The sequence below is a fragment of the Chaetomium globosum genome, genomic scaffold, assembly GCF_000143365.1.
Source record: "Chaetomium globosum CBS 148.51 scaffold_5 genomic scaffold, whole genome shotgun sequence".
Taxonomy (NCBI): domain Eukaryota; kingdom Fungi; phylum Ascomycota; class Sordariomycetes; order Sordariales; family Chaetomiaceae; genus Chaetomium; species Chaetomium globosum.
This window is the reverse complement of record NT_165980.1, coordinates 3,533,131-3,555,737: the sequence shown is the minus strand read 5'-3', so window position 1 is coordinate 3,555,737 and position 22,607 is coordinate 3,533,131. Positions and strand designations below refer to the sequence as shown.

Here is a 22,607-nt window from a genome sequence, read left to right as displayed (position 1 = left end):
TCCATGATCAGCCTATCCTTCACGCCCCTACCCGGGAGTCCGTACGTCTCTTTGGGCGGGGAGGGGGGGTGGTGTTGGGGGATGAGGAGGGGGGCGTTTGAGGGGTCTGGGGGCGTGACTTTGCAGGGGTCTGAGGAGGGGGCTTTTCAGGGGTCTGGGGATGTGACGTTGGAGGGGTCTTCGTCTGGTGGTGGTGGGGATGAGGGTGTGGTGTTGAGGGATGAGAACGGGGGGTTGGCGCAGCTTCGAGGGATGGCGCAGGGGGGTGCGCTGGAGAGTGTTGGGAAGCAGGCGGTGGAGGAGAAGGGGGTTGAGGGTGCGGGTGAGGCTGGGGATGAGATGGACATCGATGCTATGTGAGAGGATGGCGGACGGGCAGTGCTCGATCTGGGTTTGTTGGTGAGAGGATGGGTTGTTCGAGCACGGTGGTTGGGTTCCAACTGGAGATTGTCCGGCTGGAGATTGTTGCAAGTGATGGTGGAGGGATACTAATAATGTTTAATGTGTAATATTAGGGGGGGAGAAGAACACACAGCGAGTCACTCTTTACCAGTAGATAGATAGCATAGTAGTAAAATAGCGAGTTTTTCTCACAAGTTCTTAATCCATGACTCTTGATTCTTATCCTAACTGACATTTATGGTGTCAACAGTTGAGTGTAGTGGCCTGGCAATAGGATCAGGGCACTCCCGCTAGCCATCATTCATTCTCCTTTGTGATGTCAATAGTTGAGTGCATCTTCTGACCTGGCGATATGATCGGGGGATCTCCGCGAGCCATCCTTCTCCTTCACGATGTCAACAGTTGAGTGTATGTTGTGGCCTGGCGATAGGTTCACCCCACCTCCGCTAGCCAACATTCATTCTCCTTCGCGATACCAATAGTTGTGTGCATGTCGTGACCTTGCGATGGGATCAGGGCACCTCCGCCAACCGGCCATCTTCCCCGGCTGCTAATGCGGTAGCCTGCACGAAATGACACTTTACGCGGCGTCCAGGGAGCTGGGATGCGATCATGATGTTGCCCAACATATTTAAATAGGGCACATCTCTCGCTGGGCACGTCTCTTTGCCCGTTGGGTCTTTTGGATGCTCTCATCCAACTGTGCTCTCTCTGTCGCACATATGTGTCGCCTCTGGTGATGAGGGGGGACAAGTGCAATCAAGTTGCAATTGCGTCGAGGGGAGATGGATACGAGAGGTTGATGGAAGTTTGGGGGAGCCTCAGGGGAAGTGTCAGCTGTGGTGTGGTACTGATTAGCGGATTGTTTGGTCTCGATGTTGGTTTTGTGAGTTGGCTTCTGGCTTCTTTTTGGCCTCTGATTTCACTGGAGCTGTGATGGGATGTGTGGCTGTGCTCGTTGAAGAAGACTCCCTCCTCTGTTTCCCCAACCTCAGGGGTGATCGCCGGGGTCCTTTCGCTGGGGGTAGTGGTTCGATGTTGCCGTCATTTTTCTCCGTCGTGTGCCCGTATGGCATTCCCACTGCTGGGGTGGCGGCTAATAGAGCTGGTTGGTGGCTGGATGGTACGTCGGCCAAGACTTCGACATTGCAGCTCATGGGTTTCGTACCGCCTACAAGTGCGCGCGGCCCGGGGGTGATTCGCCCACTGGATGCTCGGGTTCACGGGAAGGGAGCACCTCCTCGACTATAGCCAGGTACGTGAGTATGCTTCCGTAACCGTGGCCTTCTCACTTGTCGAGGTTGCGAGCCTTGATGAACCGGCTGATCTGCTCCTTGGTGTGCTTGTCGTTGTACTGCTCGTGGCACTCGTAAAACGAGATCAGCTCCTGGGTGCAGTCGACCATGGCTTCGATATCGATATTGCTGTCTGCGAGCCACGCCGCGAAGCGCTGCACCTTGGCCAGACGCGGGTCCGTCACCTTCTTCGGCTCCGCCGCCGCGCTGTCCCCCTGCAAACTCCCTTGTGAGTTTCCCTGGGAGAAGCCCGCTTGTTGCTGCGACCCCTGCGACCCGAACCCCGGCGTTCCTCCGCCTGCCCCAGCAGCGGCAATCGCCGCCGCCCGAGCCTGCACCTGTGCCTGTGCCTGCGCCAGCGCAGTTGCGGCCATGGCGACCCCTCCGGCCCCCGCAGCCGCAGCCGCCGCCGCCGCACCTGCATTCCCGCCCGCGCCCCCCGCAGCGGGAGTGTTCGCACTCGGCCTGAGCACCAGCGCCAGCAGCACGGCGGTCAGGGCGACCACGTGCGGCGGGTGCAGCAGCGGCAGGTCGGTCATGTAGTGGTCGTTGATGACGGTCCAGGCCAACGACATCTCGTCCTGGGTCAGGCCGAACTCGTCCTGCACGCCCAGCAGCGAGCGGTAGGGCTGGTGGACGATCAGGTTCGAGTGCATCTCCGAGATGAGCGAGAACTCGCACTCGCCCACGCGCGCCGGGTCGTGCCCGTGCAGGTCCGACGGCCACAGGGACCGGGCCTCCTGAGTCATCATCCGTATGTGCTGCGGACACTCCTCCATCTTGCAGGCGAGGTATAGCACGGTGGTGAGGACGAGGTAGGGATTGGTCTGGCGGATCGCGATGCGCGTGTAGAAGCGCTTGAGATAGACCTGGGCGGTGGCCATGACTTGTTGGCGGAGGCCGATCCGTTTGCTGAGGCGGTTTATCTCTGTGGAGGGGGGGTGCGTATGTTAGTGATGGGGTATGGATGGTGGGACGATAGTGGGATGATCAAATGAAAAGAACGCACGCTGGTTGAAGTAGATGTTGAGATGGCGCAGCTGCGGGAGGGGGAACATCTGAACAAGGCCGGGATCTTCATCGTCGAGTCGTTGGCGGATGGCGGCGAGGTCTTGTTTGGTGAATTGCCAGTGTTTCCGCTGCGTCGATTCCCAGTAATTGGCCGCCATCTGCGCTGCTTCGGCCTGTTAAAGGCCGTTGCCAGTGCCTGAGATTATTCGGATTCGGTGTCCATCTGGTTGAGAGAAGGAAAGAGGGCGAGCTCGGTGGTCGGTGGGAGGAGGTGGTCACCTTATCCGCAAGGCTGTGATGATTGGCGTCAATATCCCAGCAAGGCCCGGCGCATTCAATGCCATTTGTTCGGACTGGCGCGGGCGGGACCGATTGGCCATATCTGTGCTCGAATACACTCAGGTACCGTACTGTACCGTACCGCCCAAGATCAAACCGGGCTTGTTTGATGACGACGGTATCTGAGACATTGCGATCGAAGTGCTGAGAGAGGGCGCCGGCATGCGGCACTGACGAAGCCATGTTTTTGTGACTGCAGTGTAGCTTTCGAGGGTAATAACAGCACGGAAGATACGAAGGAGGTACTGGTTTCTCGGTATTCGGTACATACGGGGCACATCATCCTGGCTGCTCCGCTCCTTTTTTCTGCTTCCCCCCTGCGGGATCTGACATTCCCAAGAATTCCCGGCAGCAAGCAGCAAGCTGAAGCAACCAAGCAGCCTGGCGACCGACGCCATCCCGCGCAATTGGTCACCACCCGCCGAACTGTTTATCCTCACCCCTCTCCGAGGCTTTGCGATAGTGGAAAAAAAAGACTCACCCAACGTTCAACTCAGTGTTTGCTTGTTTCGGCATGTCTTGTCCCTAATCTCCACCCAACGAAGCCGACTTTTCCCTGAACCCCTCGAGCTTCGTATATCCTCTTTGGGAAGTCCCCGGAATTTCCCTCATACGTCATAAGCGCGCCGTTTGTTTAGCTGCGCACCTCGTCCCGCGCCGACGCCGACGCCGATCCCCGTGTATGCGTACCGCTAGCACCCCCGTTCCCGCCGCCGCCGCCGCTCCCGTGACGAAAACACCATCAATGGCCGGTGTTAGGGATGAGGGTATCTGATGTTGTCTCAGAGCTCGAAGTGAACATGGAGGAGCCGCAGAACCAGCGCGACCGGCGTGTCGAGGACCTCTGGAAGAAGCTCGACCCTGCGGGGCACGGAGAGCTCGACTTCAAGGGACTTCAGAAGGGGCTAAGACGAATCGACCACCGTATGATGCCCCCCCTCCCTAGAATTGGGAATTCACATGCTGATTTCGACTCCTGGGTCAGCCCTCAAGAATGCCGACCACATGCTGAAGGCCATCATTGGCCTTGTCGATACCAGCGGCGACGGGAAGATCCAGTATGAAGGTGGGTGTGGAACGAGGCGACGACACGAGGAACCGAGAAGAGCCGAGTTCAGGAACTGAGACTACGCACACTAGAATTCCGGGTTTTCGTCGAAGCCGCCGAGCGCCAGCTACTACTGCTGTTCCGGTCCATCGATCGCGATAAGGACGGCCGGTTGAACAAAAGCGAACTCCAGTCGGCCTTCAGCGCGCCGGCTTGTCGGTACCAAACAGGAGACTGTCCGGCTTCTTCAACGAGATCGACCTGAATCGCGATGGGTACATTACCTTTGACGAGTGGCGGTAAGTCTCGGTTGGCCCTTGTGCTGTTGGCCCCTTTTTGTTACTTCTCTGTCTGTGCCCCCCCAAGGCCGAATTTGTGACCCCACTTGGAGGTGGGCTTTTGTGTGTGTTTCTTTCCTTCCCTCCTTGTTTATGATACCCCTATCTATTCTTTTCGTATTGTATTCCCTTCTCTTCTGCTTTGCTGTGTTTTTTTTTTTTTTTGGTGAAAGTGTATCCAAATCGTGGCAGAGCGAGAGTGTTGGTGAAACGCGGTGCATGGCGGCTCAGATGCTGACCCGCAACTTTCTAGCGACTTTCTGCTGTTCATGCCCAGCAATCACGACGGGTCGCCATTGGAGGCTGCGCTCTCGTTTTATTCTTCTATTGTTATGGTGAATCCAGAGGGCGATTCACTAGTCAGCGATGATACACTGGAGGGCTTAGGTACGGTCGGCTTCCTTCTTCAAACTCTTTTTGGTTCGCTCCTCAGACTTGCCAACCCGGACCTGGCTCTCTCCCCGCGGCGCCCCGCCGATGCAGGCAGGATCTTCGATTCGCAGCCGCCCGAGTTCCCTTACGCCGAGCAAATCTCGAGCTTACCGACAGAAATGGCGGCCTCTGCTGCAACCATCCGCTACGGCCCTGTCGTCGCCGTCACCCCGCAAGTCTTGACCGACGCGGCAGTCAAGCGACCCATCCTGCAGTACGAGGGTGCGCAGCAGTCTGGCGCCCAGGACATTGCAGAGGTTATCGAGGAGGATGCGGAGGACGTTACATCCAGGCTGACAGATCTGCTGCCTGAACCAGGATATTTCCTCGCCGGTGCCGTTTCGGGTGGTGTCTCGCGGACTGCTACGGCGCCGCTGGACCGTTTGAAGGTCTACCTCCTCGTCAACACAAATACGAAAGCCAATATCGCCGCGGCTGCTGCGAAGCAGGGCCGCCCGCTTGCGGCCCTGCGCAGCGCCGGTGGGCCCATCATCGACGCCGTGGTCAGCCTCTGGAAGGCTGGTGGGATGAAAACCTTCTTTGCGGGTAAGAGATATGTGAAACCCGCTCTCACCTCTATGGCGCTAATTCGCTGCAGGGAACGGTCTCAACGTCGTCAAGATCATGCCAGAGTCTGCCATCAGGGTAATTGACCCCTTGCGAATCTCAAAACTCCATGCTAACAGTCGATTAGTTTGGCTCATACGAAGCGTCCAAACGCTTCCTCGCAGCATACGAGGGCCACAACGATCCAACCCAAATCAGCACCGTCTCGAAATTTGTTGCCGGTGGCATCGGCGGCATGACGGCTCAGTTCTGCGTGTACCCGATCGACACACTCAAGTTCCGACTACAGTGTGAGACTGTCCAGGGTGGACCGCAGGGCAACGCCCTACTACTCCGCACCGCAAAGAACATGTGGGCAGACGGTGGTTTGCGCTCAGCATACCGCGGCCTTGGCGCCGGCTTGGTCGGCATGTTCCCCTACAGCGCCATCGACATCGGCACCTTTGAGATGCTCAAGAAGTCCTATACACGAGCCGTGGCGCGATACTACGGCATCCATGAAGACGACGCGCAGATAGGAAATGTCGCAACCGCGGTTCTGGGCGCATCATCAGGCGCGCTGGGTGCGACCATCGTCTACCCGCTCAACGTCCTTCGGACCCGATTGCAGACCCAAGGCACCGCCATGCACCCACCCACATACACGGGTATCGTCGATGTGGCAACCAAGACCTTCCGTAACGAAGGAGTGCGCGGGCTATACAAGGGCTTGACACCCAATCTCCTCAAAGTCGCCCCCGCCCTGAGCATTACTTGGGTGTGCTACGAGAATATGAAGAGCATTCTCAGTCTCAACTAAGGGCCCGAAGACACGGGGAGGATTGGTTATTTGAGGCAAGCGTTGCTATCAGCCGGCAACTTGGTAGCGAGTTTCTCGCAGCATTGGGAAGGGATCATGAAAAAAAAAAAGGAGAGAGGCCATCTTTGTCGGCGTTTAAGGAATTGGGGGCTGCTTGGGCCGTTGCACTTTGCATTTCGACATTTCTTGAAAGCCACATGGCCACGGCGTTTGGGGTGGTAGGAAGATACCAGCTAGAGAGGTCATCAAGAGCCTGCGAGCAGCCTTGGATCGCACACCATAGCAGGGGTCATAGACGACAACGACCTGGACGACGACTAGACACCGGCTACTAGGGCCGAATATGGCAATTCGTTTTTTTTTCCCTCATGGCGGCAGTCCAGAAAATCGATCATGGCATCCTGCCTCGTCATGTCTTGCGTTTCCCGGGTCCCCTTGTGCGGCAACTGGCATGGTGATAAGGCAGTTTCGTAAGCAAGTGAAAGAAGAGGGGCGAACTGCATCCGCAATTGGGACTTGTGAGTGGATGCAGTCCGAGATTGTCGAGAGATAGTCTCCCAACCGTGCCAACCTCTTCCCCAACTCCAGCTCTGTTCGGGTAAGGCGTGATATGCTGCGTCATCCGACAAGATCCCCCGCACTCGCCCTGCAGGATGCTTCGCAGCTTCCTGTTCCGGTAATGGCTCAGTCGCCCTCGACCTCTCTTTCTCTTCCAGGATGAAAGTTTTTTGCGCAAGCGATTCACGCTCTCTGGTTCCAGGGAGTTCTTGGCCCTGTTCTAGGGCCAATCCATGTGGTTACCCCCGTCACATCTGCCCACACGCTGACGAAGCCATTAATGACACCAAAACGCAGGCCGCGAGACCAGGTACACAGTCGGCCCCCTCACCGTAGCAATTGTTGTCTTCCCCACCGGCTAGCGTGAATCGTAAAGCATCCATCCGTCATAGATTTCTTCCTTTCTTTCGTGAATTTCATACACGGTCCTCGCCTTCCTGACCCAGTAGTTGTATCTCATCTTCAATCAAGTGGCGGTACCACTCCAACCTTTCAGATCTCGAGTGCTGTTATTCAGTGTTTCATTGGTCTACTCTCAAAGTGTTGACTGTAAAGTTAGAGGTCGAAAGAAGCTTTTTTTGTACTGTCTCATTGTTGTCTTGGCTTTCTCTCGCGTCGTCTCCCGATTGACTCGGGCCGGAAGTCATGCCGTACTCAGACAATATGTACTCGACGCTGGACGAGGAGGATTTCGAACCAATTGGTGAAACTTCAACTCAAGATGGATCTCAGGGGCCGAGTCGGGCTCCCCAGGACGCGTGGTTAAACACCAACACCACCAGGGCGGGTACGCATGCAGACCGTCATGCCGGCGACAGCGAGGATCCACATCTCTTCTCGCCTACTGATGGCTACTTCGGCACGGCGACCGGTTCTTCCCTCGGGACGGTGGTTCCGGCCTCATCCCAGGTACCACATGTGCCCAACGTTTTGGTCGATGACCCGTCTTTACAACGGAGGAGCTCTGAGGGCAAGGACAGGGAGGCGGAACAGGAGAGACTAGACAATGCCCAAGGTGGCTCGCACCCAGACGATGGATACAGGTCGGCCTATCCGTCTTACACGGCGACAGCGTCCCGAAACGGTGGCCCGACCGGATACACCACAACGCCTACCCGGCAGAGTACGGCCGCTAGCTCCTCGCAGTCCGGGGCCACGCACTACACACCGTCATCGTCTACCTACGCCCCTCGCGTTGCATCGCCAACGTCATATACAATTTACTCGCCACGGGGTCCCGTGCGTCGCGACGAGCACTTCCCCTTTACACCGGCGGAGGCACCTCCCGCCTATACACCATCTCCTACCTCACCATCCAATACACAGGGTTTTGGTAATTACCAGACTTTCTCACAAGCTCGAGCCGTGGATGTCAACATGGGACGCCCAGAAGAAACCCAAGGCTTTTTGGCCCAGCCCGAGAGTATGCGGGACCACAACTCGGACGGCCTTGACGAAGATATTCCCACTTGGAGAGGCCGCATGCGCAGAGCCAGGCGGCATGTCAACTTGGGATGCTGCAAAATCGTGCTGATCGCCGTGGTCCTACTTTTCCTGACAACGGGATTCCTCACTGGCGTCATCAGTAGTAGTACGAGGGGCAATGTAAGTGTTACGCGTCCTCGCCAATTCAGTATTGGAGACATGCATTGTTGCATTTCTTTGTCGTCCTGAACCTATTGTTGTGGTGTCATCTCCTTATACTATATATATTTGCCCTCCTCAACCCATCAACAACTCGTCATCATCCTCCGCTAACCATCAGCATAGACTGGCCGCCAGCCCCCTACCGTCGACAAACCCGGGAAACAAACCCAACAAACCCAACATGAACTACCCCGATCTAGATGGCGATGTCCGTTGGGACCCCGCCCACTTCTGCCAGGACGCCAAGATCGACCGCCACAAGCAAACATACGGCATCGACTTCGGCACCAGCAAGGACCTCCGCATAGTCGAAAAGTCCAACGGCGACGACCACCCCGGCTGGAACTGGGTCCACGTACAAGGCACGGTCGTCCTCCGCCGCGCCGGCCCAGACACCGAGAGCTCCGCCGTGACGGTCGAAACCACTCGTGCACCGACGACCGCCTCCGGGTCTACTGCTCCTGGGACGTCCGAGGCGGGCTCCCTCGACAGTGTATCGTCCCGCGGCGCGTCGCAATGGGCGCGGGATGCGGCCCCGCGCGTGGCGGTCAACTTCAAGATCACCGTCGGGGTGCCCGAGGGCAGCACCCTGCGCCACCTCACCGCCGTACGTCGAGCACCTCGACATCAAGCTCCTCAACAACCTCTCCCTGTCCATCCGCGACGGCGCCCAAGCTCACCAGCGTCGCCGGGACCATCACCTCCGCCTCGACCGGCTCCACCTCCCACGACAACAACAACCTCCTCGACGAAACCGTCTCTCACCCCCCGCCCACCTACCTCTTCCACTCGCGCATCATCGACGTGCGCACCACCTCGGCCCCCATCAACGGCGCCTGGCCGCTGTACGACTACCTGTCGCTGCAGTCCACGTCGGGCGACATCCGCGTGGCGGTCAACCCGCACGCCGCCGACCCCGACACCCCCAAGCCCGCGACGCTGTACATCAAGTCGCTGTCGGGGGACGTCGACTTCCGCGAGCCGATCCACGCGGCCGAGGGCACGTTCCGCATCGGGCAGGCGCTGAGCGCGGCGGCCGACCGGCGGCGCGCGCTGGCACAGGCCGAGGCCCAGCTGCCGCCGCGCGAGTACCGCGTGGATGTGCACACGAGCAGTGGGGATATCGTGGGTGCGGCGGCGTTTGGTGCGGCGTCCGGGTTCCGGTCGACGTCCGGGACGATTAGTCTGGAGGTGTTGCCGGTGTTGGATGCGAGGCTGGCGGAGGTGGGGGGCAGGCAGGTGGAGCTGACGACGTCGAGCACCAGCGGGGCGACGGATGTGAAGGTGTTGGAGCCGTTGTGGGTGGATGACCTGGACTTGGCCAGCGCCCGGGTTCATGGGAAGGGGGTGAGGCGGGGGTATGCCGGGATGGAGACGCAGGATGTGGCTGCCACTGGCGGTGGGAAGGAGAAGCCGCTGCGGTGCTTGTCCGGCAAGCACACGAGCACGTCCGCCAACATTAAGTTGAGATATCCGGCGAGCTGGGAAGGTGATATCGGTCTGGCAACGCTCACGGGGGCGCTCCAGGTAGGCGGGGAGGGGGTGAAGCTGATCAAGACCGGGAGCGATTGGCCCGGGGTGAACAAGATGGTGCTGGCGAGGAAGGGTGAGAAAGGGGAAGGGGGGAAAGTGCAGGGGAAGACTACCAGTGGAGATGTGGATACTTGGGTTGGCGAGGAGTGAGCTGACTGATGGTTGATTGATATACATGGAGCCTGGTTGGATACGAATCATCGAGAGATGTTTGCTTTGCAGCGGGAAGATGCCGGTGATTTGAGTTATGGAGATATTTGCTTTTGAATGGAAATATGCACAAGGGCTTCAGCCATCGAGGCATTTCGTTTGCAATGGGACATGGCGACGACTTGGTTTGCAATAGCGGGTATCGTGAGAAAGCTGGAATGGATTTCATGTTTATTACCGAACCAATGCCATTTTCCGTGCGCCCCGCATCTATGATCTCGGCTTCTCCTTCTTCTCCTTCCAGAGAGCAAGAAGACCGACACCAGAAACCTTAACAACTGGGATATGTTAGTGACAAAGATGATTTTCTTGGACAGAAGTGACCAACCCTTGAACCGCACACCAGGAATATCACCCTTCGCCTTGCCCTTGCGACCGAAACCAGCGAGGAGGACTTCGTCGTTCTCGTCGACGAAGTTCAAGCAACCATCGTTAGGCACTGTGTAACCGTTAGCGCCCGCGTTTTATGACTAGAATCCGTGGCTTTTGGGCCTCGTCCTCGTTTCGTGGATTCCGGGATTCGTACCGAAAGCAGTGACCTTCTTGCCGTTCTTGATGAGCTGGACCCTCACGCACTTGCGAATAGCCTGTACCACCGCCAGTTAGCCATCGTGCCGCTCGAGACTCGAATTCGACAAATTCGTCGGGGGAGTTGACGTACGGAGTTGGGCTGCTTGGCTTCGACGCCGACCTTCTCGAGAACAATGCCCTTGGCGTGGGACGAACCACCGAAGGGGCTGGGTCCATGTTAGTCGAAATCGCTCTGGTTTTCGAGTCATTCATCGACCGTTGCGCACCTGGACTTGAAAGCAGTGCCGAGAGCACGCTTCTTGTACGCAAGATCCGCCCACCGCTGCTCACGGCGGTTGTTGCGCAGCTTGCGGGCCGCGTTGAGACCACGAGGCTTTCCACCGGACATTTTGGCTGCGGGTTCGGAATGTTAGGAGTTGCAATCAAGAGGCAGTGACGTCGAGATAGATCGTGATGACCGTCGTGCTGGAATGTTACGTACCGATTTGTTGATGATCGCGGGCTCTAGGTTGCCGTTCGTGATCTGGAAAGTTCGCTTCGCGGGTACCGAATTTTTGGCGGGCAGCGAGTTTCGCAGTAGGGCGAGAAAACCCTAGCCTCTCAATTGGGTAAAAGGTCTGTGCCGAGCCACAGCCCCACCAGCGTGGCGGTCTCCGAGCCAAGGTTGGCCAGTGCACGAGGATCGCCGACACAGTGGTTGAATTACGCTTTTTCAACCACATACACTGTGTAGCAAGAGGTTACTCGTGAGAATCAACAAACAGTGACGAGTCACATCAACCGTTTCAAGACGGCCATCTAGTAACTATTTTCACTCGCGTAACGAGTTGACGGCCACAACATACACTCCCAGCCAACCAAAAAATGTAGCAGCCATGTCTCACCTCTCCAAAGGCAAACAAAATGCCCACGACCCCCCGCCAATCCACCTCTCACCCTCCCATGCCTCCCCCGCCGGCCCATCATCATCATCAGCAGGGGGCCACGCACCCCCCGTCCACATCAGCATTCATCACCCCCCTAACCTCCCCCGCCACCGGGTCAGGGGCGGGTCTTCCCAACTTCCCCTCCCAAGCCGCACCCTCGCACCTCACCGCCAACGGCCTGAACATCAGCCTCCCGGTGCCCGTCCCCTCTCTCCGCAGCCGAGAATCCACCCGCGCGACGGACCGCACCGACGCGCTCTGGGCCGAGATGCAAGCCACGCTGGAGGCGGTGGAACTGACGGCCGGGGGAAGTAGTGGCGGTGGTGGTGGTGGTAGCGACACAGCGCGTACGAGCACCGCGCGGGTTTTCAGCCCGGATCACGAGCGCAAGCTGGACGAGCTGCGGGCGGCACAGATTGCGTTGGCGCAGGCGTGGGCGCGGAGCGAGGCCGACGAGGCGATTGAGACGACTGCTGCTGCCGGTGCGGGTGCTGCTGGGGAGGGCACGGTGGGCGGTATGTCGGAGGGGAGGAGTGTGGTCACGGCTGGGACGGGGAGTGCGAGGCCTGGGAGTAGTGGGCTGGGGATGGGTGGTGCTGGTGGTGGTGGGCAGGAGAGGTTGGGGGGGGAAGAAGGTGGAGGAGGAGACTGAGGTGGATATCTTGCTTGCGAGGAAGAGGAGGGAAGCGAATGATCGGTATTTCCAGAGGGTTAATCAGGGAGTGCTTGATGTGGTTTCCAAGCTGGAGGAGGTAGCCATTGCTATGCGGGCAGTTGAGCAGGAGAGCAAGGAGCTCTGGGGGGATGATAATGAGAGCATCACAGGAAGCGCGAAGACTTGACTAGGTAGAGGGGATTTCACGATTATATTGGGATTGACGGGCGGCGTGGCTATCACTTTGGCGTCTTATGGCTTTTGGTAAACTTATTGGAAGGTCTGAGCATTGTTCCGGTGTCGGGCTGAAACATGGGGGCATTATCGGTTTATAAAATTATAACTAGGTATCCATGGTTGATGTTTCTATGTAGCAGTGTATCTGCTCGCAATGCTTGATGTTAAGCCTGGGTGTGTTTAAGCTCGCGGATCAAGGGATGAAATCTTGGCATCGGAAAATCAACTGGGGGGCACGCGGGGGCTTCCTGGAAGAAAAGTTTGGACCCGTGGGCTTCCCCACTTCCATACATACATCGTACACCGACACAACACCGGACGGTCAGGGCAAAAGAAATCGATGTCGAAGAGGTGGCATGCTTCAGTACCTATTCTGAGAACCGAACCAAAGCAGCTGCGCTGGGGTTTTGCCGGTCTCAGGAGAATCCTCTCAGCCTGCCACATGCCCATGGTGGGGTCTTGTGAACATCCACCCCGCTTCCATGCCCATTCATCCGGTTGGCCGTTTCGGCTCGCTGGAGCTTTTTGATTCGCAGCATAAGCTCATCCGAAGGTGCCTCGGCGAACGGGAAGCGTACAGACGACCTGCGGCTGCAACTGCAACATCATGCGGAGCTTGTGTTGATGAGCCTGGAAGGAAGCGAAGGAGGGTAGCAGGACCTGTTGCTGTAGTGACTTGGCCAGCATCATGCAGGATTCATAATATGAGATAATAGTACGAAGAAAAGAAAGAATCCATGATGTTTTAACTGACGAATACTATCACAATACCATTGTTGAAGACTGGCGGTCTTACCGTTCTAGGCTGCATAGGAACTGAGTGAGACCTGAACGACAGGCTAACTAGCGCAAGTCGCAACCGGTTCCCTGCACCGCACCCGGACCCGGGCAAGCTCCCCCTGCGCGCCACCCGCCTTACGCCGATTCGGGCTAAAAAATCGCCTGCCCGTGCCAGCCAAGTACACGAATACAGGCGATCCCATCAAAATTTGAGGTGCCAACTCTCCAACTATCTCACAACTCAACCTCTGCTTCCCAACCGACGTGTGGCCAATTGCGCTCAACGCCCCCTCCTATCTCCTCCCCCGTCTCCTGCGAATTCGCGTTTCGCCCGGTTTCCTTTTCCCTCACCGAACGACATCCAGCCGATACCGGACAAGATGGGATACCTCGACGACGAAGTTAAGCGCCTTCAGGGCATCATCTCCAACATCGAGGGCCGGGTGCAGGCCCTGGAGAGCAGGCAACTGGGCGGTAACCAGAAGAAGACGGCGGAGGAGATTCGCATGATCCTCATCGGCCCTCCCGGCGCTGGTATGTGACGCTGTCGACCGGAAACGACGGTTGCCCAAAACTCGCAAATTGGCGCACTCACACGGCACAGGCAAGGGGACACAAGCACCCAAGATCAAGGAGAAGTTCAACTGCTGCCACTTGGTAAGCCAATTGGGTTTTGTATGAACCATATAACGTGCTTCCATTGCTAATTTTGCCTTCTTTGGCGGCACCCAGGCGACCGGTGACATGTTGCGCTCGCAAGTCGCCAAGAAGACGACTCTCGGCCGGGAAGCTAAGAAGATCATGGATGCGGGCGGCCTTGTCAGCGACGACATCGTCATTGGCATGATTAAGGAGGAGCTTGATAACAACAAGGAGTGCAAGGGCGGGTATGTGGAACTGATTCGCTGGCAGACAAGCCCGCGTTATGTGTGCTAACACGTGTCCCGTCCCGCAGCTTCATTCTCGACGGCTTCCCCCGCACTGTCCCCCAGGCCGAGGGCCTTGACAAGATGCTGCGCGAGCGCAGCCAGTCGCTGCAGCATGCCGTGGAGCTCAAGATCGATGACCAGCTCCTGGTCTCCCGCATCACCGGCCGCCTGGTCCACCCCGCCAGCGGACGCAGCTACCACACCACCTTCAACCCGCCCAAGGTGCACATGACGGACGACATCACTGGCGAGCCGCTCATCCAGCGCAGCGACGACAATGCCGAGGCCCTGAAGAAGCGCCTTGCCACCTACCACAAGCAGACCGCCCCGGTCGTCGACTACTACAGGAAGACGGGTATCTGGCAAGCCATTGATGCTGCCCAGGCCCCCGGCCAGGTCTGGAAGAGCCTTCAGGCCATCTTCGACGGCGACAAGGCCAAGGCCAAGAAGGCTGGCAGCGGCCTCCTGAGCAAGCTCACGCCCAGCTCGTAGATGAGCGGCGCGGGTGCGGGCCGGATCGTTGCATGGAGTGAAACCGAGATAGGGCGGGCGGGCAAGAGCCTGAAGTGGTGGGAGCTCGACATGCTGTTCTAGTTTGGCCGCGTTTGATGGAGCATCAGATTAGACTCGCGAACATTGTCTACGCCTGCCTGCCGTTGGGCCCGGAAAGGAGGGAACGGATTCCATAAACTTATGACTTCGTCGCTTAACGCCATCCGATTGACGGACTTCTGGGGTGTCATTGGAAGGAGTTACGGAAAACCGGCTGATACCCAGCGCTGGGCGTGGCGGATCTCGGACAGAACCCGCCGCGCATGGCGAGGTTTGCGTGATAGAAGCCTGTACTTACATTGTAGAAATGCTATAACCTGCTTACACCTGGTTTCAACAACTATGTTACATAAGGATATGGAAATATCCCAGAGATAAAGTCACACCCTTTCTCCCCGACTCAAATCCATGGTGAACTAAGCATATCCCGTCCCTCCTTCACCCTCTACGAGCCTCCCTAGGCGGGTCAAACTTAGGTTATGTATTAAACTCACTTCATGAAGGAACAGGCTCAAAACCACAGGGCAATGTTCTATTCAAGGGGTATATCTAAGAAGAATGTACGGCCACGGAAACTCGATACCTGGCTGCAGCTACCGGCCATGGCAAAGCCTGGAAAGCTCACCGCCATCATCCCCAAAACTCTGTCTCCTCCTCTTGTATAAAAAAAAGGGTATTCCGGATGCAAACCAACCCCTGTCTAGCCCACAGCCACCACAAGGTTAGACTACGTCTATAACCCGTCACCGTCCAAATGAAAATAAACAAGGAATAAAGTAAGGCGACCTCACAACGACACCGATACCGACGGTGACGACAACGGCTCAGGCTCGGACTCCCGCTCTGACGGCACGGCGCCGCCACCGTTCTCAACCACGCAACAAACAAGCCACGCCCACGCTATGCTCAACAAAGACCAGAACAGGCCGCCGACGGTGCAGCGGTCGGGCCACGAGAAGGAAAAGCAGACGACGAAGAGGGACCCGCGCCGAAGACGAATCAGCTGCTAACACTCCCGGAGCCACTACCTCCTCGGCGTAGCTACACACACAGACGGTTAATATCATTAAATCCGTAACAGCAAAAGGGGGGACTGGGGAAAGGGGGGGTTGGCAAACTCACCATTCACCATCTGCCGCTGCTTGTTTAGCCAGCTCCGAGGCGCGTCGTGCCGGCGCTGCAGCACCACGTGGTTGCTCTGCAGGCGGCTGGTGAGGTCGTACCAGGCGGTGGTGATCATGGCGTTTTCGCGCTGCAGGTTGTTGATGAATTGCTCGGTCGCGGCCTTTGGAAAAAGTTAGATTGTGACCTCACCGTACTGAGAGACAGTGGCACACGAAGAGGGTTTGCCATGGGAGACAATCGCATGCGAACAAAGCGGATGTATGGTGGTCGGAAGTTTCTAGAAAATAAATAATAAATAATATTAGAAGTAAAAAACATACCTTGTGAGCGGCGAATGCGCCGCCATTTTCTGCGAGCTTGAGCCGTCGTTGAAGATCATACTTTTCTTGCTCTGACTTTTCGAGTTGCTATTTTGACAACCTTATTAGCAGCCAGAACTCATATGCAGCATGGTCCCGATCCAAAGACCAAAGCCTCCACTGGAACATGTCCGGTGGGATAGTGGTAGACAGGGCCGGATAGCTAGAATGCCCTGGCGCGTAAAAGGCTCGTAATCCACCCCTTCCATCTCTGTTGTGTCTTTTGCCCCTCAGGCTTCAGGGGCACCGCTCGTACTTGCGGCGACACCCCCTTTTTCGAATATTCCACCCCCAAAAAGGAAGCCATATAAGGCGAATCAAGCCTCGGGGACATGTCAAGACTCACCTCCATCTTCTGCTTGAGCGCAGTCTTCAGTTTCTCGATCTTTTCGGCATCTTCCTTTCTGCCCTTGGCCTGGACAGCGGACTCCTCCTGCGAGGTGGTAGGCTGGTCAGCGGCGGCAGAAGACGCCAGTGCGTCGTCCAGCCTCTTTTGGACTTTGTCCTTGGATAACAGGGCACCCATGAGTTGATCCTTCATCTGTTCATGCTCAAAGTCGCGCTGCGCAAGCTGCTTGCGTGTAGCCTCAAGCTCGGTGCGCAGCGACTCCGAGATGAGCTCGTCGGAAGACTTAAGGGTGGCTAGCGCCGTGGTTTGCTCCTCTCCGATCGCGTCGACTGTGGGGAGGGAAAAGTCCAGGTTAGCAAAGTATTCACGATTGGAAGTATTCCCGTCCAAGTATTCACGTAACATACGGTCAGTCTTTAGGCGGAGCAGCTCGCGCCCGCGGTCAGCGGCCTCGCGCTCTAGCTCCTGTGTACGCTTGCGGACAGTTTCGAGGTCACGCGTGGTATCGAGCAGGTTCCGGCGGATATTGACGAAAGCGACGTCCCTGAAGTAGCTCGGCATTAGTAAATGAAGGTTGGGATTCACAGCCAGGGCGGCGTCGACGCCGAGAACTGACCCTTCACCGGTGGCGTGCTCGATCAAAGCATTGATTTGCTCTTGAGCAACGGCCTGCTTCTCCATAGCCTCCGTGCACTGAATGCGGTAGTGGTCCACCTTTTGGTTGGCACTGTCGAGCTCGCTACGGAGTTTTTCGTTCTCCGAGGCCACGGCCATGTTGTTACGCAGGAGACTATTTTCGGCTTTGAGGCGCTGGAGTTCGAGGCGAAGGGCAACGGACGGATCAGAGGTGGTCTCGAGTTCTTGCTCGAGGCTAAACATTGTAGTCGAGGCGCCTGGGCTTTCGGAACCAGGTTGGGGCACATCGCCAAGCTGGAGTTGCTCCTGGAGCTCCCTGATTGTGTTCTCATCGAGTTGTCGCTTCGAATCCAGATACTCGACTCTTCTCTTAAGCTCCTCGTTGGCATCTTGGAGGACATTCTTGGACTGAAGCGTGTAGATGATCTCTTGCTCGTTGGTGGTCAAGACCCTGACCTTCTCCTCGATCTCCTTTTGGAGCTTCCGGTTCTGGGCCTTCACGTCGTCAAAGTTCCGGAGGTCTTGCTCCAGCTGTAGGATCTGTTCGTCCAAAACCCGGTTCCTTTGCTGGATGACGGTCAGGTCCTGGGCCTTCTTCTTGTAGTTTTCCAGCCCCTTGATCAACTGCTGCTGCTGTCTTGTCTCATGCTCGAGCACGGTGACCTTGTCCTCGAGGTCTTTTAGCCGCTCGGACTTTGCGCGTAGAGTTTCGTTCTCCTTCTCATATCTCGTTGACCGCACGGTCTCCTTTTCCAACAGGTCCTCCAGCCGGTCAATCTCGGTCATCTTGTCACGGATTTCGCTCCGTAGATCCTTGATAGCAGACGTCACGTCGGAGCCCCTAGCTCTTTTTAGGGTCGTAAGTTCATCTTGTGCGAGTCTGAGGTCCCTCAGCATGGCCTCGCGGGTGTCGAGGAGCTTGTCTAGACGGGATTGCAGATCGGCGTTTTGCTTTTTGAGAGTATCGACCTTGCCCTTCATCTGACCCAGCTCCTCGGCCATCAAGTCCGGGTCTCTATAAGCATGGATGCCCACGTCCGTATCTACGTTATCGACCTGTGGCTCCTCCGCCTTTCCCTCTCGGTCCGAGCGCAGGTCGGTCTTCTGGTTGATGATCTTTGCGATTTCGCCCTGCGTTTGACCATCGAGTGTGAGGATATTGGGGACGTATGTCCTCGAGAGCGAGCCCATGCAGGCGGCCGTGAGGAAGGCGGAGAGAAACTCGCAAAGCGCATTGTCGGTCGGGTTCTCGGCGATGGCGCGGAACTCGGAGGGCGATGGGGCGAGCAGCGGGTTATCGGTACGAAGGAAACGTGCTAGGCCACGATAAACGGTCTCAAGATTTTGGCGGTTGTCGTGATCAGACTGCGGAGTGAGGATGAGGCTAGCGGCGTGGAACTCGGGGGCCAGCATCTGCTCGAGGATGTAACCGAGGATGATGCCGTCTCGTAGGTCCTGCAACGTCTCGGCCTTGTGCCGAGTCTCGAAGGTGTTGGCCCATTTCAGGAGGGCCGCCTGGGTGAGGGGGCTGTACTGTGTCATGGTCGAGTGTATGGCGGTGACAAAATGTGGTACTTGGGAGCTTGTGAATGCCAATCTAGGAAGCAAGACAGGAGAGACCCTTTCGGGCGTTATCTCGAGGGCAACGACGGGTCGGTTATTATTGGGAAACACCCATTGCGCGGCGCTATAAAACACACAAAGGGCCACAGAAACTGTGCTGGAAATCTTGCCTCAGTCTGGATTCCCGTGTTTCATCATCGCGCTGTGTCGTGTTTCCTGTGAAAGGCATTGTTCAGGTCGGTTTTCAGCGACTCTGGGGCATTTGGCAGGGTTCCACCCTGCGCCCAGGGCGATCCTTGGAAGGGAGCTGTGGCCTTGTCGATTGGCTCGGGGGGAGAAACAGGGGCTTGGTCGCAGGACGCCTCCATGCATAAACCAGAGCCGCGTTCATGGAACTGTTCCACGGGATATTAGTGTAGTTCGTTAGATTAGTTACGGGTCTACCCCTCGTCCAGGTTTTCTCTGCAAAATATCTTTGTTTTATGTTTGGTGGAAAAACACCAAAGTTGAACAACCTACGCTCCAAGTGCCTTACCTAGGTAGTTGACCGACTCAAATTAACCTTTGGAGATCGGGCGGAATGCCATCACTGGCCTTCTTTCTAGTCATCTCAGCGGCGTTGCGAAACTTGACAGTAAACGCAGCTTGCTGCTCGGTATCTCATGTAATCTGCAATAAATCCAACAATTCGCAGTTGTTGCCACACTTCCGACGCGCTGCTCAAGGAACCTTCCCATAACGCCTAAGAAACTCCCTATCCCTCTTCCAGTCGCCAACAAACGCTAAATTCCACGCATCATCTGGCTTCGTAGAGTGCGTCGTGGCTCGTTATCGCGTGATCGTCTCCCGCTGTGGTCTTAGAAAGAATTCCCCCCTCAAAGACCGACACCACCGCCACCCATTTGGTGAACCTCCTGATCCTCCTCAACCAGCACTTGGTAGTCCTTTCCCCATGCCGAAACCGAGCCGAGTACTTTCTCGCCAACCTTTGCCGCAAACCCCCTACTTTAGTTAGTATGCAGTGTCACGAAATAACAGGCGTATGATAGGTTTCATGAGATGTTGCCGTGAACCTACTTGATTAGGGTGTACTCGTGGGTGATGATTCCGCCAGCGTCCACTACAGCTTGCTTGGCCTGTGCCACAACCGAGTCGGGGGTCTCGGGCGGATAGGTGACGAGAACTGATTTCTGGATGTCGACGGCGATGGCACCAGAGACCAGTGTGAGACCGGCGATAAGGAACGAGAACGGCCTCATGATTGCGATTTGGTGGGTCTCTGTACCGCTAATTTACCGCTTCCTGTAAATGGGTTGAGAGTCGCGGAAGTCGCAGTTATATTCCACTTTCGCAAAAAGTTGATGTTCGGGAAAAGCGATGACGCCGATTTGCAGTTGGTAAATAATGTTGTTAGGTGGCAAGGGGATCGACCCTGGATCGACTTGCGACAGGAGCGGCCCCTCGTTTTACATGTATTCAAGGGCTCGCATTGCCGCGTAATGACAGCAGGAGCGTGACGAAACAGGCAGCTGGGTAAGGCCCACCTTGGCTTAGGTAACCTGCCTGTTCAAGAAGGTCAAAGCTTCTTTCAATCTTTCCACCCATGTTGGCCCAAGCGCTCCCGCCCCTCCAGCCTTGTGCTCCCAACACCTTGACAGTCTTGAACTAGCCTGATTAGGGAGTGACCTTGAACTGGCGAGGCAGCGAACTGCGTGACGACGACTGACACAAGCAACACCAACGAAAAATAGACAACCTCAAACCCGCGATTCCGAGCCCCGGCCCACGACCACACATCAACATAGAAACGCCGACTCTTCATTTTCCTACCATATCCTCGTCATGCCAGCCACAACCGCAGAGACGCTGTCGCTAGTGACGCGCAACGTCTCAGTTGCCCCGCTAGTGCTACTCTCCGTCGTCGACCACTACAACCGCACAGAAGCCTTCAAGAGCAAAACCAAGCGGGTCGTGGGTGTGCTGTTAGGACAGAACGATGGCAAGAATGTGCGAGTGTCAAACAGTTTTGCGGGTAAGCATATGCCGTCGAACAGGCGCCCCAACGGTGATGTTTGCTGACCAGATACTGCAGTTCCCTTCGAGGAGGACGACAAGGATCCCTCAGTCTGGTTCCTAGATCATAATTACGTCGAATCCATGAACGAAATGTTCAAGAAAGTCAATGCGCGCGAGAAACTAATAGGGTGGTACCACTCGGGTCCCAAGCTACGGGCCTCTGATCTCGAGATCAACGAGCTCTTCAAGCGCTACACGCCCAACCCGCTTTTGGTCATCATTGACGTTCAACCGAAGGAGTCTGGCGTTCCCACAGATGCGTATTTTGCGGTGGAGGAGATTAAGGATGTGGGTGCTTTCCAGAATCCATGCTTAAGAGGTTGCTAACTGAGCTTGTACAGGACGGAACCACCACATCCAAGACTTTCGTGCACACACCGACAATTATCGAGGCCGAGGAAGCCGAAGAAATTGGTGTCGAGCACCTCCTGCGCGACATCCGAGACGTAGCGGTCGGCACTCTTTCCACGCGTGTCACCAACCAGCTCCAGTCACTCCAAGGCCTTCACCTTCGCCTGCGCGACATCCAAGCATACCTGCAGAAAGTTCTCGACGGACAGCTCCCGGTCAACCACGCAATTCTGGGGAATCTCCAGGACGTCTTCAACCTGCTACCGAATCTCTCCACACCCAAGTCTGGCGCTGCGGCGAACGGGGCTAAAGGCGACACTGAGCTCAACTACGCGATGAGTGTCAAGTCCAACGACCAGCTTATGGCGATCTACCTGAGCAGTCTCATCCGAGCGATCACCGCCTTCCACGACCTCATCGAGAACAAGATCCAAAACCGGCAGCAACAGGAGGAGAAGGAGGCAGCCAAGAAGGAGGGCGAGAATGGCGCCAAGGAAGGCGAGAAGAAGGAAGGCAGCCCAGCCAGCGGCGATTCTAAGGAGAGTGGCGGAGACAAGGAAAAGGAAGGGTCCAAGGACAAGAAGAAATAGGCTAGATAGAGCCAAGCCGAGCTATGAATGACTGTAAGAGATTCCGGAGTTGTCCGCTTAGGGCGTGTTGGACTACGGCAGTAAAAGGCAGGCCTCGGATCTTGAAGCGTCCTCTTCGACCGTCTAGGAGTTGCAGGGCTCGCGGGAATATTGCTTACGCCCTGCCGCACAGCGCACCTCCAAAGAACCCCCATTCTTCTCTCAATAATGTTGTTCTTGACCGTCTAAACCCGATTAGACATCCGCGACAATACCTGCCATCTCTTCCTTTCTCACTGTTCTTTCGACCACATAATGACCCAACGCTGCGTCCCATCTCTCAACCAACAAGCACGCCAACAGATGTTTACATACCGGAACCCCTTCCCCAGCCCCAGCCTTTAACCCATCCAGACTCATCCCACCAAACGACCACTCTACTCCCGCCTCTACCTCCACTGAGGCACCGCTCGGCTTGGCTGATGCCCCATGCTCAAAACCCATTTCCCGTTCCCTGCCCTCGCGCCCGTAGGAAGCCGTAACCTCCCCCTGGACAGCAGCGAACGCAAAAGCAGCACAACTGCAATGCCACGCCTCCAGCCGTACAATGTATCCCTTCTCATGGCCCCCCATACTCATCCCCCCCACGCCATTCGCCTCGTCCCCCTCATCGCCATGCTTCCGTCTGCGCCGCCTCTCGCGAGCAGCCTCCACCGCAGCCGCCGACTGCACCAAGTAGAACGCATTCCCAAGCCCCCCTCGCCCCTCACCGTCTGCCCCGGCACGAACC

The 22,607-nt window shown here is 56.6% G+C and overlaps 10 protein-coding genes across 10 annotated transcripts in view; 6 read left to right on the top strand and 4 right to left on the bottom strand.

Moving 5' to 3' along the window:
- Positions 1-360, top strand: part of CHGG_08004 (uncharacterized protein) — a gene marked incomplete at both ends in the record, with an annotated part of 1,610 nt that extends 1,250 nt beyond the window's left edge. Inside the window, one exon of the mRNA XM_001225659.1 lies at positions 127-360. Within this exon, the coding sequence (XP_001225660.1) occupies positions 127-360 (234 nt within the window). The remainder of the gene's footprint in view (positions 1-126) is intronic.
- Positions 361-1,690: 1,330 nt separating this feature from the next.
- On the bottom strand, positions 1,691-3,230 carry CHGG_08003 (uncharacterized protein; the record flags this gene model as incomplete). The annotated part of the gene is made up of 3 exons (XM_001225658.1): positions 1,691-2,625; positions 2,707-2,881; positions 3,120-3,230. The coding sequence occupies 3 exons, from the start codon at positions 3,228-3,230 to the stop codon at positions 1,691-1,693; spliced, it is 1,221 nt and encodes a 406-aa protein (XP_001225659.1).
- A 617-nt stretch (positions 3,231-3,847) lies between these two features.
- On the top strand, positions 3,848-6,231 carry CHGG_08002 (uncharacterized protein; the record flags this gene model as incomplete). The annotated part of the gene is made up of 6 exons (XM_001225657.1): positions 3,848-3,971; positions 4,033-4,113; positions 4,289-4,394; positions 4,711-5,411; positions 5,464-5,510; positions 5,560-6,231. The coding sequence occupies 6 exons, from the start codon at positions 3,848-3,850 to the stop codon at positions 6,229-6,231; spliced, it is 1,731 nt and encodes a 576-aa protein (XP_001225658.1).
- Positions 6,232-7,452: 1,221 nt separating this feature from the next.
- On the top strand, positions 7,453-10,119 carry CHGG_08001 (uncharacterized protein; the record flags this gene model as incomplete). The annotated part of the gene is made up of 3 exons (XM_001225656.1): positions 7,453-8,394; positions 8,555-9,043; positions 9,112-10,119. 3 exons carry the CDS (start codon positions 7,453-7,455, stop codon positions 10,117-10,119), a joined length of 2,439 nt encoding a protein of 812 aa, XP_001225657.1.
- Positions 10,120-10,389: 270 nt separating this feature from the next.
- Positions 10,390-11,098, bottom strand: CHGG_08000 (40S ribosomal protein S23; the record flags this gene model as incomplete). The annotated part of the gene is made up of 5 exons (XM_001225655.1): positions 10,390-10,457; positions 10,508-10,618; positions 10,706-10,766; positions 10,841-10,916; positions 10,977-11,098. The coding sequence occupies 5 exons, from the start codon at positions 11,096-11,098 to the stop codon at positions 10,390-10,392; spliced, it is 438 nt and encodes a 145-aa protein (XP_001225656.1).
- Positions 11,099-11,613: 515 nt separating this feature from the next.
- On the top strand, positions 11,614-12,288 carry CHGG_07999 (uncharacterized protein; the record flags this gene model as incomplete). The annotated part of the gene is made up of 1 exon (XM_001225654.1): positions 11,614-12,288. The coding sequence occupies one exon, from the start codon at positions 11,614-11,616 to the stop codon at positions 12,286-12,288; it is 675 nt and encodes a 224-aa protein (XP_001225655.1).
- A 1,400-nt stretch (positions 12,289-13,688) lies between these two features.
- CHGG_07998 (adenylate kinase) lies at positions 13,689-14,729 on the top strand (the record flags this gene model as incomplete). The annotated part of the gene is made up of 4 exons (XM_001225653.1): positions 13,689-13,842; positions 13,913-13,965; positions 14,041-14,195; positions 14,264-14,729. The coding sequence occupies 4 exons, from the start codon at positions 13,689-13,691 to the stop codon at positions 14,727-14,729; spliced, it is 828 nt and encodes a 275-aa protein (XP_001225654.1).
- Positions 14,730-15,813: 1,084 nt separating this feature from the next.
- On the bottom strand, positions 15,814-18,800 carry CHGG_07997 (uncharacterized protein; the record flags this gene model as incomplete). Its single annotated transcript, XM_001225652.1, has 5 exons — positions 15,814-15,830; positions 15,912-16,074; positions 16,235-16,321; positions 16,620-16,951; positions 17,030-18,800. The coding sequence occupies 5 exons, from the start codon at positions 18,798-18,800 to the stop codon at positions 15,814-15,816; spliced, it is 2,370 nt and encodes a 789-aa protein (XP_001225653.1).
- An 896-nt stretch (positions 18,801-19,696) lies between these two features.
- CHGG_07996 (uncharacterized protein) lies at positions 19,697-20,080 on the bottom strand (the record flags this gene model as incomplete). The annotated part of the gene is made up of 2 exons (XM_001225651.1): positions 19,697-19,823; positions 19,899-20,080. The coding sequence occupies 2 exons, from the start codon at positions 20,078-20,080 to the stop codon at positions 19,697-19,699; spliced, it is 309 nt and encodes a 102-aa protein (XP_001225652.1).
- A 583-nt stretch (positions 20,081-20,663) lies between these two features.
- Positions 20,664-21,838, top strand: CHGG_07995 (26S proteasome regulatory subunit rpn-8; the record flags this gene model as incomplete). Its single annotated transcript, XM_001225650.1, has 3 exons — positions 20,664-20,853; positions 20,914-21,185; positions 21,239-21,838. 3 exons carry the CDS (start codon positions 20,664-20,666, stop codon positions 21,836-21,838), a joined length of 1,062 nt encoding a protein of 353 aa, XP_001225651.1.
- Between the last annotated feature and the right edge of the window lie 769 nt (positions 21,839-22,607).